The sequence below is a fragment of the Atractosteus spatula genome, chromosome 11 (genome assembly GCF_055471065.1).
Source record: "Atractosteus spatula isolate fAtrSpa1 chromosome 11, fAtrSpa1.hap1, whole genome shotgun sequence".
NCBI lineage: Eukaryota > Metazoa > Chordata > Actinopteri > Semionotiformes > Lepisosteidae > Atractosteus > Atractosteus spatula.
The window spans coordinates 4,123,537-4,136,263 of NC_142716.1; the positions used below are offsets into that span (position 1 = coordinate 4,123,537).

Sequence of the window (12,727 nt, forward strand, 5' to 3'; positions counted from 1 at the left end):
TGAGCATCAGCAATATCCTGTAGAATTAGTACAGTATATACTCAAAGGCAAACAAACACACCCAGGACAATACAGATGTGTGCTTCCCCATTAAAGATACATAAAAACATTGTAAAAAAAAACCCAACCAGAAAACTTAAATGTATAACATCCTTTTTATTTCAGCTTTGCAAAACTTAGTTCCCAAATGCTGCTCTTATCTTTGATAACAGTATATAAAGGCTTTTAAAGGCTTCAGGCAACCATTTTCTAAGGCTCAAGTATTGTGTCATAGGCACCAATTTATTTAAAATATGGAAGGCAAAGAACGTACTTGCATTGATAGTCGTTGATACTCTACATACAGGACATAAAATTATAACAAAAGGAAGACTGTTACAGGAAAAAAGTGCAATCACTGTTTGTATTTTCCAATGTGTTCACGAGCAATGATCATCCTCTGGACCTGAGCTGTACCTTCATAGATCTGAAAAATAAATAAAAAATACTTGTATCAGGTCCACATGTAACGTTTTCCGTTCGTGACTAAGAAGGTTCAGTTCCTCAGTCTGTCAGTGCAGGACATTCCCTGAGGTCCTGAATGCATCTGGTTGATCTTTGCTGGACTGAATCCAGAGCAGCAATATCTTTTCTATAACATGGTGACTGAAATTGTAAACATTATGGTAAATGAGGCCTACAGGGGGGTTATACTTTCATCATAACATCCGTAAAACCTTTGCTTTTAATTCACTTTGTTCCCTTTTTCAAAAGCTTCCCCACGTTGTCTAGAAGATGTAAATGTGTCAACGTAAACACCTTACTCAGTGTTTCCCAGTTTGTATTTACTGTTGCTACCTGCAGGTAAACCCTGCACTTATCTTAAAAGGTCATCTGCCAGGAATTTGTTAGACCAGACTTGAATTTTATTTTATTTCATACGCTGTACTTTACTGTTTGCTAAACTTCCCTTTTGATACCATCTGAAAGAATAACTACTTTGCTAACTTTACCAGAACCTAGATCACTGATATACTGTAAAATAAGAGCAGTGGTGCATGTTTCCATGCATGCCTACTGCCAGCAATTGGAATCTTTAATGCAGGATATTACAAATAAATTGCTTTATGTTTTTTTGCTTTCGCTGTTCAACACCACTGAAATAATAATAAAAGCAAAAAAAAATAAACAATAATATTTTATTAGGTGCATTCCAGAGATGTACCTGGTAGATCTTGGCATCCCTCATCAGCTTCTCCACAGGATATTCACTATTGAACCCGTTGCCTCCGAAAATCTGAACCGCGTCGCTGGCGACTTGGTTCGCGATGTCTCCAGCGAACGCCTTGGCGATGGAGGCGTAGTAGGTATTCCTGCGGCCTTCGTCCACCTCCCAGGCGGACCTCTGGTAGGCCATCCTGGCCAGCTCCACCTTCATGGCCATCTCCGCCAGCAGGAAGGAGACGGCCTGGTGCTGACGGGACACACAACGACAAAACGACTCGTTCCCCTTCTAAACGGACACGCCCAGCCGCTCACACTTCACTCTCCCACGAGCGCACTTACTTCGGCGATGAGCCTGCCGAAGGTCTTCCTCTCCAAAGCATATTTTGTCGCTTCGTCAAGAGACCGCTGTGCCAGGCCTGTAGCTCCGGCTGCCACCTGCCGGATAATAAAATAATCATAATAAATGAAGTCAACCGGGAGGGAAAGATTTCACACCCCGATTGTCTAAGATAAAATACGTTTCCGACACTCACCGGGGGCCTGGTCTTATCAAAAGCTCCCATAGCGATTTTAAAGCCAGCTCCTTCTCCAATGAGGACGTTCTCTTTAGGGACTCTGACATCTTCAAAAGTTATACCCCGTGTGTCCGAGCATCTCTGTCCCATATTCATCTCCTAAAAGCAGGCAAAAGTCCACATTTATTTTACCAGGTTAAGGTAATCGAGCACCAATTCTTGTTTTTGGCATTGACATGGTGAAGAGGCTTGATCGTTGACAACAAGGCCTTTGTATTCGTGAACGTGAGAAAACGAACAAGTACATACATCTGTTAGTAAGGACTGGATCCTGGTTTTGAACCCAATCCCTGAAATCAAACTGAGTAACCTTTAATTTTGCTCCAGCTTGTGGTCTTAGATTGGAAACTAAAGTACAGGTAAATGGCAAGTTACTGAGGTATGATTTAGGAAAAAGTAAAAGCACTAGGAAAAGAGATGCCTTTTAAGTAAACAAGGCAGCCTGTCATGGAGCAAAGTTCCCAGTAACGTGTACTTAAAGAAGCAGCAGTAACAAAGTTTATTGCTGAGTAGAACAAAACTTCAGGCATCCCAAGAGTATGCTTTGAGGCCCATCAAAAAAAAAACTTTCCCACAGACGAAGAAGTTGGGCAGGACTGATTACCTTTTTTGCAGAGAACTGTTTTTGCTTATTCTTTCCAATATGAAAAACTTCAGCTATCGTTTTGGATTGCAAATTCTTGATGAAGGCTTTACTGCACATTCAATATAATGTTGCCGTTTTCCAGAAAGGAGACTAAATTGATTATTCGAACACTTGGACAAGCAAATGGATACAGGACTGTAACATTCAAAAATCCAAATCTGATCTTGTTCTTTAAGTTAAGGAACAAAATTGAAGATCTCCAGGATTTAGGAAATTCAAATACCTTGAGTTGTCTCTTTATCTTCTTAAGGTGAAAACTAAGAGATGTTCAATATTGCACAGAAAATGTAAAAATTCAGGGTCACCTTTCTGCCAGGCTGAACTCCTGGGGCGTCCGCGTCCACAATGAAGCCAGTGAAGGCTTTGCTAGCAGGTGCTTTGGGATCAGGATCCGTTCGAGCCAGAAGGAAGTACCTGCGCAGACACAAACCGGCACTACACTTAATGCCTTTCACTTACATTCAGCTTCAGTTGAATTCAATTCCTCTATGTGCCCACAGAGAACATATATTGCTACTGTACAAGCCACTTCTCTGTGCTCCATCACCATTCAAGATCAACTCTCTACCGCCCCACCAGCAGGATATTTAGATTATGTTATGCATGATTTTCTAAAAACATTATCAAATATCCAGCTGCACATGTAAGTAAGGAACCCTTTATCATAAGCAAGCAAATTCCAAAGAACTAGATTTGTCAGCAACAAAGACAGATGAGGGCTGAATGCACTTAAAAAAAAAATAGAGCTCATGAACAAATTGGCCCGGTTCAACAAAACAGTTTGACACTTAACGCTGCCTCAGATTCAGGGAACTTGTGTCTGCTGCTGTAATGCGTCAATATATCCTAAATCAAGATTTTCATTTTCATTTTCAAGTCAATACTATACAGTGGTACAGTTGCATATTTGTTTATTTGGAAAAAATGTTTTTTTGTATTTTACATACAGTCAAATCTGACTGTTTTACTGGCACAGTGGCTTGGCAGTTAGAGCTGCAAGTCTCTTTGCAGTCAGAGCTGAGTCACAGCTGGAACTCCCCCCATCCTGCAAAAACACGCCAGCTGGGTTAACATCTGCCTCCACTCTGTCTGCTCTGCAAGACACCAGCAGCCCGGCCAGGTGCGGACCTGCCCTCTTCACACAAAGCCTGGTCACAGATCGAATCTCTCCCCAGCGCCCCCGCCGAGCCCGTCCCCTGCTGGAGCCTCACCAGTTAGCTTTGCCTCCGTTTGTGATCCACATCTTCTGCCCGTTGATGATGTACTCGTCCCCCTTCCTCTCCGCTCGGGTTTTAATTCCGGCCACGTCAGAGCCGGCAACAGGCTCAGTCACGCAGTATGCCTTGGGGAAGAAAAAAAAAAAAGTGCATTTTACTCTTCAAAATTCAATTGCATTTGATCCGATGGTACTGGCGTTACTCTTTTTAATTCTGCACAATTATACTGCGGTATAATACAATTGTTCTGTGTCATTTTCCATCACACGCAAGTGGTTGTGCGTTACTAGAAAATTCTAAGCATGAATGGTCACTAAGGACACAATTTTATTCCCTCGATGTTTTTGACTCGAGTTTTGTTGTAGAAAACAATTTGGAAACGGAACAAATCTGGAATTATTTAGCCCTCACCTGCTTTAATGGAGATGCTTAATGCAATATTATGCATGTCAGTTGTCACCTGAAAGAGTTTTACCTTGTAATATCACAGCACTAATGTGGACTGCATTCAATATACAGTGCTCTCTGTATATTTGGTGCTTCAACTCAAAATTATCTGATACAAATCCATATATTTGTATTGATAAGAATTGTGCAAAAATGAAGCTGTGAATCTTATGTTTACGACAGTGTGAAATTTAAAATATGCACGGTAAATGGACATTAAAAGCAAGTTCAAGAGAAACATTATCGAGATTTTTTTTAGACACAGAAGTCATCAGAGTGGACCAGTCACCTCTCAGGTGGCTAAGAAGCATTTCATAGCTCTCTTTCTCTCGAACCCGCTGTCAAAAATGTCACATGGCTCTAGGCTTGTTGAACATACTCATGATGCAACTGTCAGCATGCCTTTTTACTGTGATTTTTCACATTGCCTCAATTAGCAACTGATATACTATCTAATTCTGTCACACTGCTCTACAAGTGAATCCTGTACAGTTTAAGCCTTTTCTTGAATACTTACACACATCAGGGGCTCCTCTGTCATTCGGCCCAAGTACTTCTTCCTCTGCTGGTCATTACCTGCAATGATGACTGGCATTTGCTAAAGACAATGAAGAAAACAACTGTTTGGACTGTGTTTAATGGCAAAAATACACAAACAGACACTGGCAGCTATCTATATACTGTATAGTGATACACACTGCTGTGTGGTTTCAGTCTGTGGACAAGCTAGTGGTATTTCACTTAAAACGCACAGAGTCTCCTTACCCCCAGGGAATTTGCCTCGATGGCTGTCTGAATACCAGTGCAGCCATAAGCGATCTCCTCCGTGATGAGGCAGGAATCAAAAATACCAAGGCCCATGCCACCTGCATCCGACAAGAACGTACGTTACAAAAATACAGAAGAGAAAAAATACTGGGAGTGAGGCTTCCAGCAATTGAGAAGTGAGGAAAGGGAATTAACAGCACCATGTGTATCACATAGATCAAAGAAAACAACAGTTTCCTTTTGGAAAAATGGAAAAGGCAAGAGAAGAACATAAGAAATACCACAGTCTTCTGGAATATGAGAGTTCATCAAGCCCAGCTCCCAGGCTCTCTTAATAAGAGGAACAGGATACTACAAGGCAATAGAAAAGAAAGCATAAATTAACCACAGTTGATAGTGCCATTTCCAGCCAATACAAGTGCAACCTAGTTACAATTCAGCTGCTTAGTCTCCTGTCTGTGCAGTTATCTGCACATTAGCAAATGAGGCCTGAGCTCTTTGGAGATGCTGCTTGAATATTAAGACAGGGGAAGGCTTATCTGTCCTTCTAATAATGAGAAGAGGCATTTGAATCACCCTCTTCAGGGGCTGCTGCAAGAGCCTTCCAGTGGACATGACAGCTTGCTGTTATGGGTTATTCAAGGTCAAAATGCAAACAATCGCAGGCAGCTATGAAAACAGGCCCGTTTTTCAGTCCAGGCCCGAGCGCTCCCCACTCATTACATTTAACCTACAGCTTCAGCAGGCCAGCCGAACCGTTCCGCACAGCAGGATGAGAGAGAAAAGGCAGCACCAAGACCCCGACCAACGGGAGTTAACGGCTGGAGGTCTGTACTCGGGCCATCGGCAGGGCCGAGGGGTCAGGCTCCAGGGCGCGTGGCGGCACTTACTTCGCCCGTCCGGTCATAGTGTGGCGCCGCGGGGATGATCTCCTCCCGCGCGAACTTGCGCGCCGTTTCCTTGAATTCCTTTTGCTGATCCGTCAGGTCTGCGGGGGTAGAACCGGAGTGGTGTTGGCACAGACCACAGCCATTCCGCTACACGTGGACAAAGACACCCGACCTCGGCGCTGAACGGCTTAATATCTTAGTAAAATGAGCCATCCCTTCAGCTATCCACAGGGAAGGTGGAAACGCTTATAACACGACGCACGGCACTCTACTCACCAAAACTAAACCCTCCAACAGCAGCTCTGGGGGCACTTGGGGCAACTCTGGCTGTAGTGCCCTGGAATCTCACTCCAGCCTGAGCAGTGGCTTTTAGAAGCTACAGATTGGAGGACAAAAAAACAATGCAGCAGCACAACTGTTACTCCTCGCCCTGCAATTCTTTAACATAAAAACCCTGAAAGTTTTTTTCCCCCCCCCCAAACTTAAAAGATACAGCAACACTTCGCCTATTCCCGACCCGATTCGACAAAACTGCACAAGAGCCCCTAGTGTCGAATGAGATCTACCCATCTGTCTGCTTGCAGCAATCATGTTATTAGAGCACCAGAGCCTAACTCAGCAGGCAGCAGGACAAGCAAGAGGTGAAGGCAGTCCTTTGTAAGCCACACACAGGCGTGGGGACAATCGAGAGACCCCGTTCACCTCACAATTATGTTTGGACTGTGGGAGGAAACAGGAGCACTTGGTGAATAGCCATGCCATCCCGGGGAGAACATGCAAACTCCACACAGAAGATCCCTCGGTCCTCAGCCACGCCCAGGACCTGAAGCTGTGAGCGCAGCAGCGCTAACTGCCACGCTGAAAACGAGACATTGTAAACAGAACTACAACTTCAGCACGTTTAAACCTTTCTATCTCCCTCCTGTACGACTTCGGGATTGGATTTTGTTGGGTTATTAAACCGCGATACAACGTTGCTGGCGTTTGTGTCGTCCAGCGCAGGCAAGGGCGATCAGAAACTACCGAGTAACCTCGGCGACAGAGCGCCCATCGCCGCCGCAGCTCGTTACAGAACCCGCACACAACACCTTGTTTTCAACAGCTTCGATTTCAGTTTTGCAGGCAAGATGCCTACATCAGACGCGCCATACAGCCTACAATTCTGGACGCCTCCGTTCGCGTCAAAAGTACTGCAATAATAAAATACAACGTGCACATTTAGAATTCCGGTAATGAACGCACGCCACATAATTCGCAGTCCTTAACATTTCCTCTTTGTACGTACATACACTAGCAACAGCCCACGACTACCTCGTTATCTAAATCCTACGCGAAGGCGTCGTCTTACAAAAAGAGAACCTAGAAACATGCAGCACGGAGGATCTTCGAATGCATTTGCACCTCTGCATATAATGGTCATATCCGAGTAATTAAGGCATATTTTACCTTGCTTAAGTGCATCATTTTCGCCACACTGACAGCCTGCGCTCCTCGGAACCTTGAACGTCCGAACGACCTTTACCCCCAAAAGGAACTGTCGTCCAGCCAATCACCGCCGCCCCCTGCGTCACGAGCCCACTCTCCATCGCCTAGGCGACCTTTCACCTAGTTTAAGTCTCCAAGTCCAAGAATAACACCTGTTTTTTTAAAAATGTTTACTGTTATCATCTGGAGCAAAAAAAAAAGAAAGAAAAGAAAACTGCGTAATGCAATTGACTGAAACCATCGAGCCCCCCTTTTAAAATACGAAACTGAAGTGTTTCAAAGTATTCACGTTTTATGAATCGAGGCATGTTTTATATACAGTAATTCCTCTCTCTACGTCCCAAACACTTATTAGAAAGTCCTTATTAAAAAATAGACAATAGTGCTGAAGTGCAATATTAAGGATACATGTTGTACACACGTGCTGAAGAAAATATTTGGATTGAACTATAGGAGTCGAGTATGAAAAACAGCATAATAGTATTATTTACGTCCTGAGACTAGGTACTGGTAAAAAAAAAAAGCCAGGTGATTTGAATACAATTAAACAGTGTTGAAACTTGTGAGTCAACAGAAATAGTCTTTGAGTACGTACGCCGGTAACAGCTCGTCACAAATTGTAGTACGGTACTGTGCCTTTTCGCGTATACGCACCAGTCCCTCTCGACACAGTAGAAACTCCTGGTTCAGTCGCAGCAGTGTCCGAGAAGAGAGGGCTACAGTACATTATTACAGTCCGGCCCCTGTCACTGGTCCTGTCCACCCTATTCAATGGTGCTGTCCCTGGAATAAGCAACAAGAACCGTTCTGACCACACAGTGTTATCTTCAATAATTGTTGCTGTCTTCCAATTATCTAAATGTGCATATATCGATGTCGGTCAGCAGTTAAAACTCTTGTATTAGTTTCCCTGTTTAGCTTTTCTTTCAGCTGAATACGTCTTTTTCATAGCCCTTAATCTGAATATTTTGACAAACAGCGCCACCCTTTTCATTAACATTCTTTCAATGTTCAGAACACATTTTGAAATACTTTGAGACTCCTGAGTGTCCTTTCTTTATTAACTGCGGTAAGTGCTCAGAAAAGTAAATGGGTGTCTACTTCAGTCCACATGGTGCGTTTTTATTTTCTTTAGCTGTTACAGCTTAGCTGTTGTTGGGTAGTTTATGACTAGCTTTTCTTTGTTAGATCAATAAACTAATGTGTTACTTTCCCTACAGATCATTGTGTAGTTCATTTTTAAAGGACCTTTTACCAAAGTCTTTGTTTTCCACATCAGGCACCACAAAATGACCTGTACATATGATTTTATGAAACACTTGTAAATAAAATCCAATGATATCAACATTACTTTAAAAACGTTAAGGGATAGATAGGTGTAGATCTTTACTTTCTTAATTTGAATTGCTTGAAATCTAGGGCAATAAATAGAGGCTTTTTAAATCTTTTTATATTCTGTATCTATACAATCACCCCAAGTGCAATCACAAAAACACGCTACGATGCTCAAATCCATGGTTTTCATAGGCATCATTCACCCAGTTCGCCCGGTTTGACTGAAGAATAAGCAAACACAGAAACACAGAAAGATAATTACCCAAGACTTTAACAGTCAGCACATCGACATGTGCATATGCATAAACATTCACATATACTGTGGTGCATACTAGATCTTGCCTAGCAATACTGATGTGACAAAGACTGCTAAGTTTTAATAAACATTTAATCCAAACTCCTTTCTTTGCCCAGCACTATATATACAGTAAGTACTACAACCCCTCATAATTACATTTTTGTAATACAACTTCTCAGCGGTCTCCATGTTTTCTGTTGGTAGTGTAGTGTCAAACAAATGACAAAGTTCAGGTGTCTTTGAAGCAGAAGTCTCTTTATTCATATGCATATGGAAGTCCGGCTTGCAACCTTAAAACAAAAAGAGTTACTATGACACATTCTAAACAAATGATAAGACAGCAACACATGCCAATTAATTATATCTAAGTTGCAGACTAGACAACAGTTAGTTCTTTTCATATTCTGGGCTTACAGCCAGCTTACCAAATACATGCCCCTTATCTTACTGACCAAGGACAGGCAGCATCTTTATATAGATTTGAGCCCAAAGCCTACATCAAGCCACTAGACTGCATAGTTTGCAAAAAACTACAAAAACAAGAAATGATATTATTATCTCACTTCCCGGGTGGCTCTCTTATCTTTTTCAGTAGCTATGGCAAATATGATCCACAAAAGTCATTATTTGGAAACAATATTAAACATGGTAAATAAAGGTACAACAATTGTGTTAAAAAAAAGGTATTTACAAAATAAAAACGAGTCCCCTGCTGTTTTGGATCCTGATGTGAGGGTATGACTCAGTGATAACTCACTCGTTAAAAATAAGTAGCTGTCTAGTAAGATTAGCCATACATCTTTCTTGAATGGCTCATTTATCACGACCTCTACCAAAGTGGCGCATGATGCAACATAGAGAGGTCTCTATTTTTCTGTACACTGACGATCTTTTGTTTTTAAGGAACATCATCTAACAGCTGGACACTGTACTGGTTTTAGCAGAAAATTGAATTTTAACTTGTGTTGATAATTATTCAATGAGCGCAGATCCAGCGACTCTGGCATTCAGATTTACAAGTGGCTTTCGTTGGGATTTCCATCTCAAGGACAGCTGCTCCCACGAGGCTCTGTGTCCTGCCACTTGCCTGTCTGCCAGCAGATTAAGCTGAGTTACAGATCAGCCCAGGCTGGAAAAGGGGCTCTCTGAGGGGCATTTCTCTGGAGAGAAGAACACAGCATCCTTATCGTGGATTTCTGTCATTTTCCTAATGAAGAGTGCTGGCTTGTTCTGTGATAATCACCAAATGCCCTTTGTACACAATGACACGAAAGGACAACAGCAAAAAAAAATAAAACTCTTCCTGAGAATGATTATCAAAAGTCTTAAGAATGGTACCTGCTCTTTATAAAATAATTACCGCAATGGCTAGACTAGGGCAGGAACATTTACCAGGAAAGAATATCTTCAGACAACATTGCAATTTGTGCAAAAATGGGTTGAAAACACTCCCACCACCCACAAGAACATTAGAACAGTTTAAGACGAGGGCAGGCCATTCAGCCAGTTTAGCTCAGATGTGTTCTTCAGGGCCTAACTGACTTCATCCAGACAGGTCATGAAAGGAACCAGCGCATCAGCTTCCACACAACATGTCTGGGTAGTTTTTTCCAAACCTCCACACCCCTTCGCACAGGAGAGGTGCCCCCCTCTCTCGGTTTTAAACACACTCTCCCAGTTTCCACAGTGTCCTCATGCTCATGTTTCACTGTCTGCTCGGTTGACCTTGCCAGCGTGTTTGAGGGTTTGGAATACGAGAATCAGGTCCCAACCAGGTTAAAAAAAATTCAGTTCCTTCAGTCCGTCAGTGTGGGACACTTCTTTTGTGCCAAGGAATGTATCTGGTTGTTCTTCTCTTGACAGATTCTAGAGCAACGATAATTATTTTTGTGAGGTGGTGACTGTAACTGTGCACCACAGTCTAAATAAGATCTTATTAGCGCATGGCAATCCTTGATTTAAATTCTCCCCTCTCACTGTATATCCTAGGATTCTGTTTGTTTTTTTTATTGCTTTTCCACAAATGAAAATGAAGAGTCAACATACAGTAAACCTCTGTTTTATGTTTTTGCCTCGAGTGATGTGTGCTCTTCTTCCAACACATGTCGTGGCAGGGAACAAAACAATAGCTCTTCTCTTCTACAAATCTCCACAATTATTGTATGCAATAATTACCTTGCTCCACCCAGCCAACGTCTTCAGAATGAACAGTGAATCATGAACTAGAAGACTCAAAGTCACGAGAGCCGAGTCCTGCTCCCGTGAAGAGCGTTGTTAAAGACCCTATGCAGACGGTATAATCCGGAAGAGTGGAGGAGGACATCAGAGGAAGATACAGCAGGGGTAGGACGAGTTGACAGACAGGGGGCGGTGACTGTAGTGATCCTTTGCACGGGGGAAAAGCAGAAGCAACGAAGTTCAGGGAGGTCCAAAAGGGTTGTCAGGGCACAGTCCATATTCCACGAACTGGGAGATCCATCCGGGACGAAGACAGTTAAAATCCCCGGGATGGGGAACCAAAACAAGGAACACAGAGAAATAAAACCTTAACAGGACCAGGCGCTCCGAGCCCCGGACTCAGTAGGTCAGGACGCCAGGGTGAAGGCCTGTGCCCTCAGGCTACTCCAGGTGGCCTGGGGATAGGCGGGCCTTCGGACATCCGCCTTCCAAAGCTGAACCCGGAACAGCGGAGACGCTGGGCTTATAAAAAACACCAAAACACCAACAAGACACACCGGGAAATAATGGAACTGAATCAATAACAGAAACGGGTAGGAGCACCCTCTAGAGGAGGAATGTGGAAAATAACACTCAAGTGGGAACTCCTTGGAATTTTAAGTCATAACCCTAGGGCAAGAGGCATTTCTTTACGGCAAGAGCTGTAGCAAACTAACAGCCATGTTCCTGAAGCCAGCACCCTGGCTTCTCTCCGTAAATAGCTGGATGAGGTACTTACAGTAGATCAATTAGCTACTAAATAGGAAATGGACTAGATAGGCCAAATGGCTTCTTCTTATGCGTAACCGTTCTTATGTCATTAAAGTATCATTAAAGTAGAAGCCTTCTGCCCAAAAATAGCTTTCGTGAATCATTGTTGCACAAGTGTGGAAATGGCTTCTTACATCACTAGATAACGCCAGGAGGGGTGTGTCTTCTTTAATGTTCTGAGCCAGGAGAAGAAAGACTTTAGTATATCCTGATGCATCACCTGACTTAGATACCATATATTATTCATGTCCATTAGATTGCATCAAGCAGCGCAAGGTAAACAAGCCAATACATCTGCATTTTTGACATGACGGATACTGATGATAACACACTGTATCAGCTAATTGTCTGCATTGTGTAATGGGAAGAGGTGTCAGCTCTTTATTTTATTATCAACGACTATGGGCTCAGCATGCAATACTGGTGACTTCTGAATTGTCATTGAATCAAAGCCTTATATTTACAGTAGAAAATGGTATATCCATTTTCAGTAGCTGCTTTATCCAAAGTCGGTCATGATAAAGAGGATCAAACCCAGAACAGGGGGTAATCCTTTACCCAAAGGGGTGTGGGAGTGTGGAACAAGCTACCCAGCAATACTGTTAAAGCTGATACCCTGGCTTCTTTCATGAAATGGCTGGAGGAGCCGGATGAGATCATTGGATCAATTAGGTACTAACGAAGGGGCTTGATGGGCCAGATGTTCTTATGAACTGGTAACTGTGCTAAGCCACTTCACCACCATGACATGCAAGGAACTTTAGTGAATGAAAATCATCTGGAATAAGAAAGAAGCCACAAACATCAACACACTGAGAAACGTGTATGATTGTTTTGTTATGCAGTTCTATTTTCGAGGGGGTTGAAAGTTT

General features: G+C 42.8%; 1 protein-coding gene across 2 annotated transcripts; it reads right to left on the minus strand.

Annotated features, from left to right (window-relative positions):
• Nucleotides 1-136: 136 nt before the first annotated feature.
• Nucleotides 137-7,939, minus strand: acadm (acyl-CoA dehydrogenase medium chain). 2 transcript variants are annotated; one of them, XM_088928040.1, is made up of 13 exons: nucleotides 7,830-7,939; nucleotides 7,196-7,417; nucleotides 6,026-6,125; nucleotides 5,750-5,847; nucleotides 5,141-5,210; nucleotides 4,857-4,957; nucleotides 4,609-4,689; nucleotides 3,639-3,769; nucleotides 2,733-2,841; nucleotides 1,740-1,880; nucleotides 1,546-1,641; nucleotides 1,205-1,453; nucleotides 137-466 (listed from the first exon to the last, which is right to left on the minus strand). In XM_088928040.1, the coding sequence occupies exons 2-13, from the start codon at nucleotides 7,211-7,213 to the stop codon at nucleotides 395-397; spliced, it is 1,266 nt and encodes a 421-aa protein (XP_088784166.1). In that variant the 5' UTR covers nucleotides 7,214-7,417; nucleotides 7,830-7,939; the 3' UTR covers nucleotides 137-394. The 2 variants fall into 2 exon arrangements, with proteins under 2 accessions (XP_088784166.1, XP_088784167.1); XM_088928041.1 differs by lacking the exons at nucleotides 7,196-7,417; nucleotides 7,830-7,939 and adding an exon at nucleotides 6,457-6,593 and having other exon boundaries at nucleotides 142-466.
• Nucleotides 7,940-12,727: the final 4,788 nt, after the last annotated feature.

Excerpts from the sequence above, each read along its gene's own strand:
- acadm (XM_088928041.1), bottom strand. The coding sequence starts at position 6,525 with ATGTTCTCCCCGGGATGGCATGGCTATTCACCAAGTGCTCCTGTTTCC. Across the intron at positions 4,690-4,856 it reads TCGAGGCAAATTCCCTGGGG|CAAATGCCAGTCATCATTGC; the intron begins GTAAGGAGACTC and ends CATTGTCTTTAG. Across the intron at positions 467-1,204 it reads GGGATGCCAAGATCTACCAG|ATCTATGAAGGTACAGCTCA; the intron begins GTACATCTCTGG and ends TTTATTTTTCAG.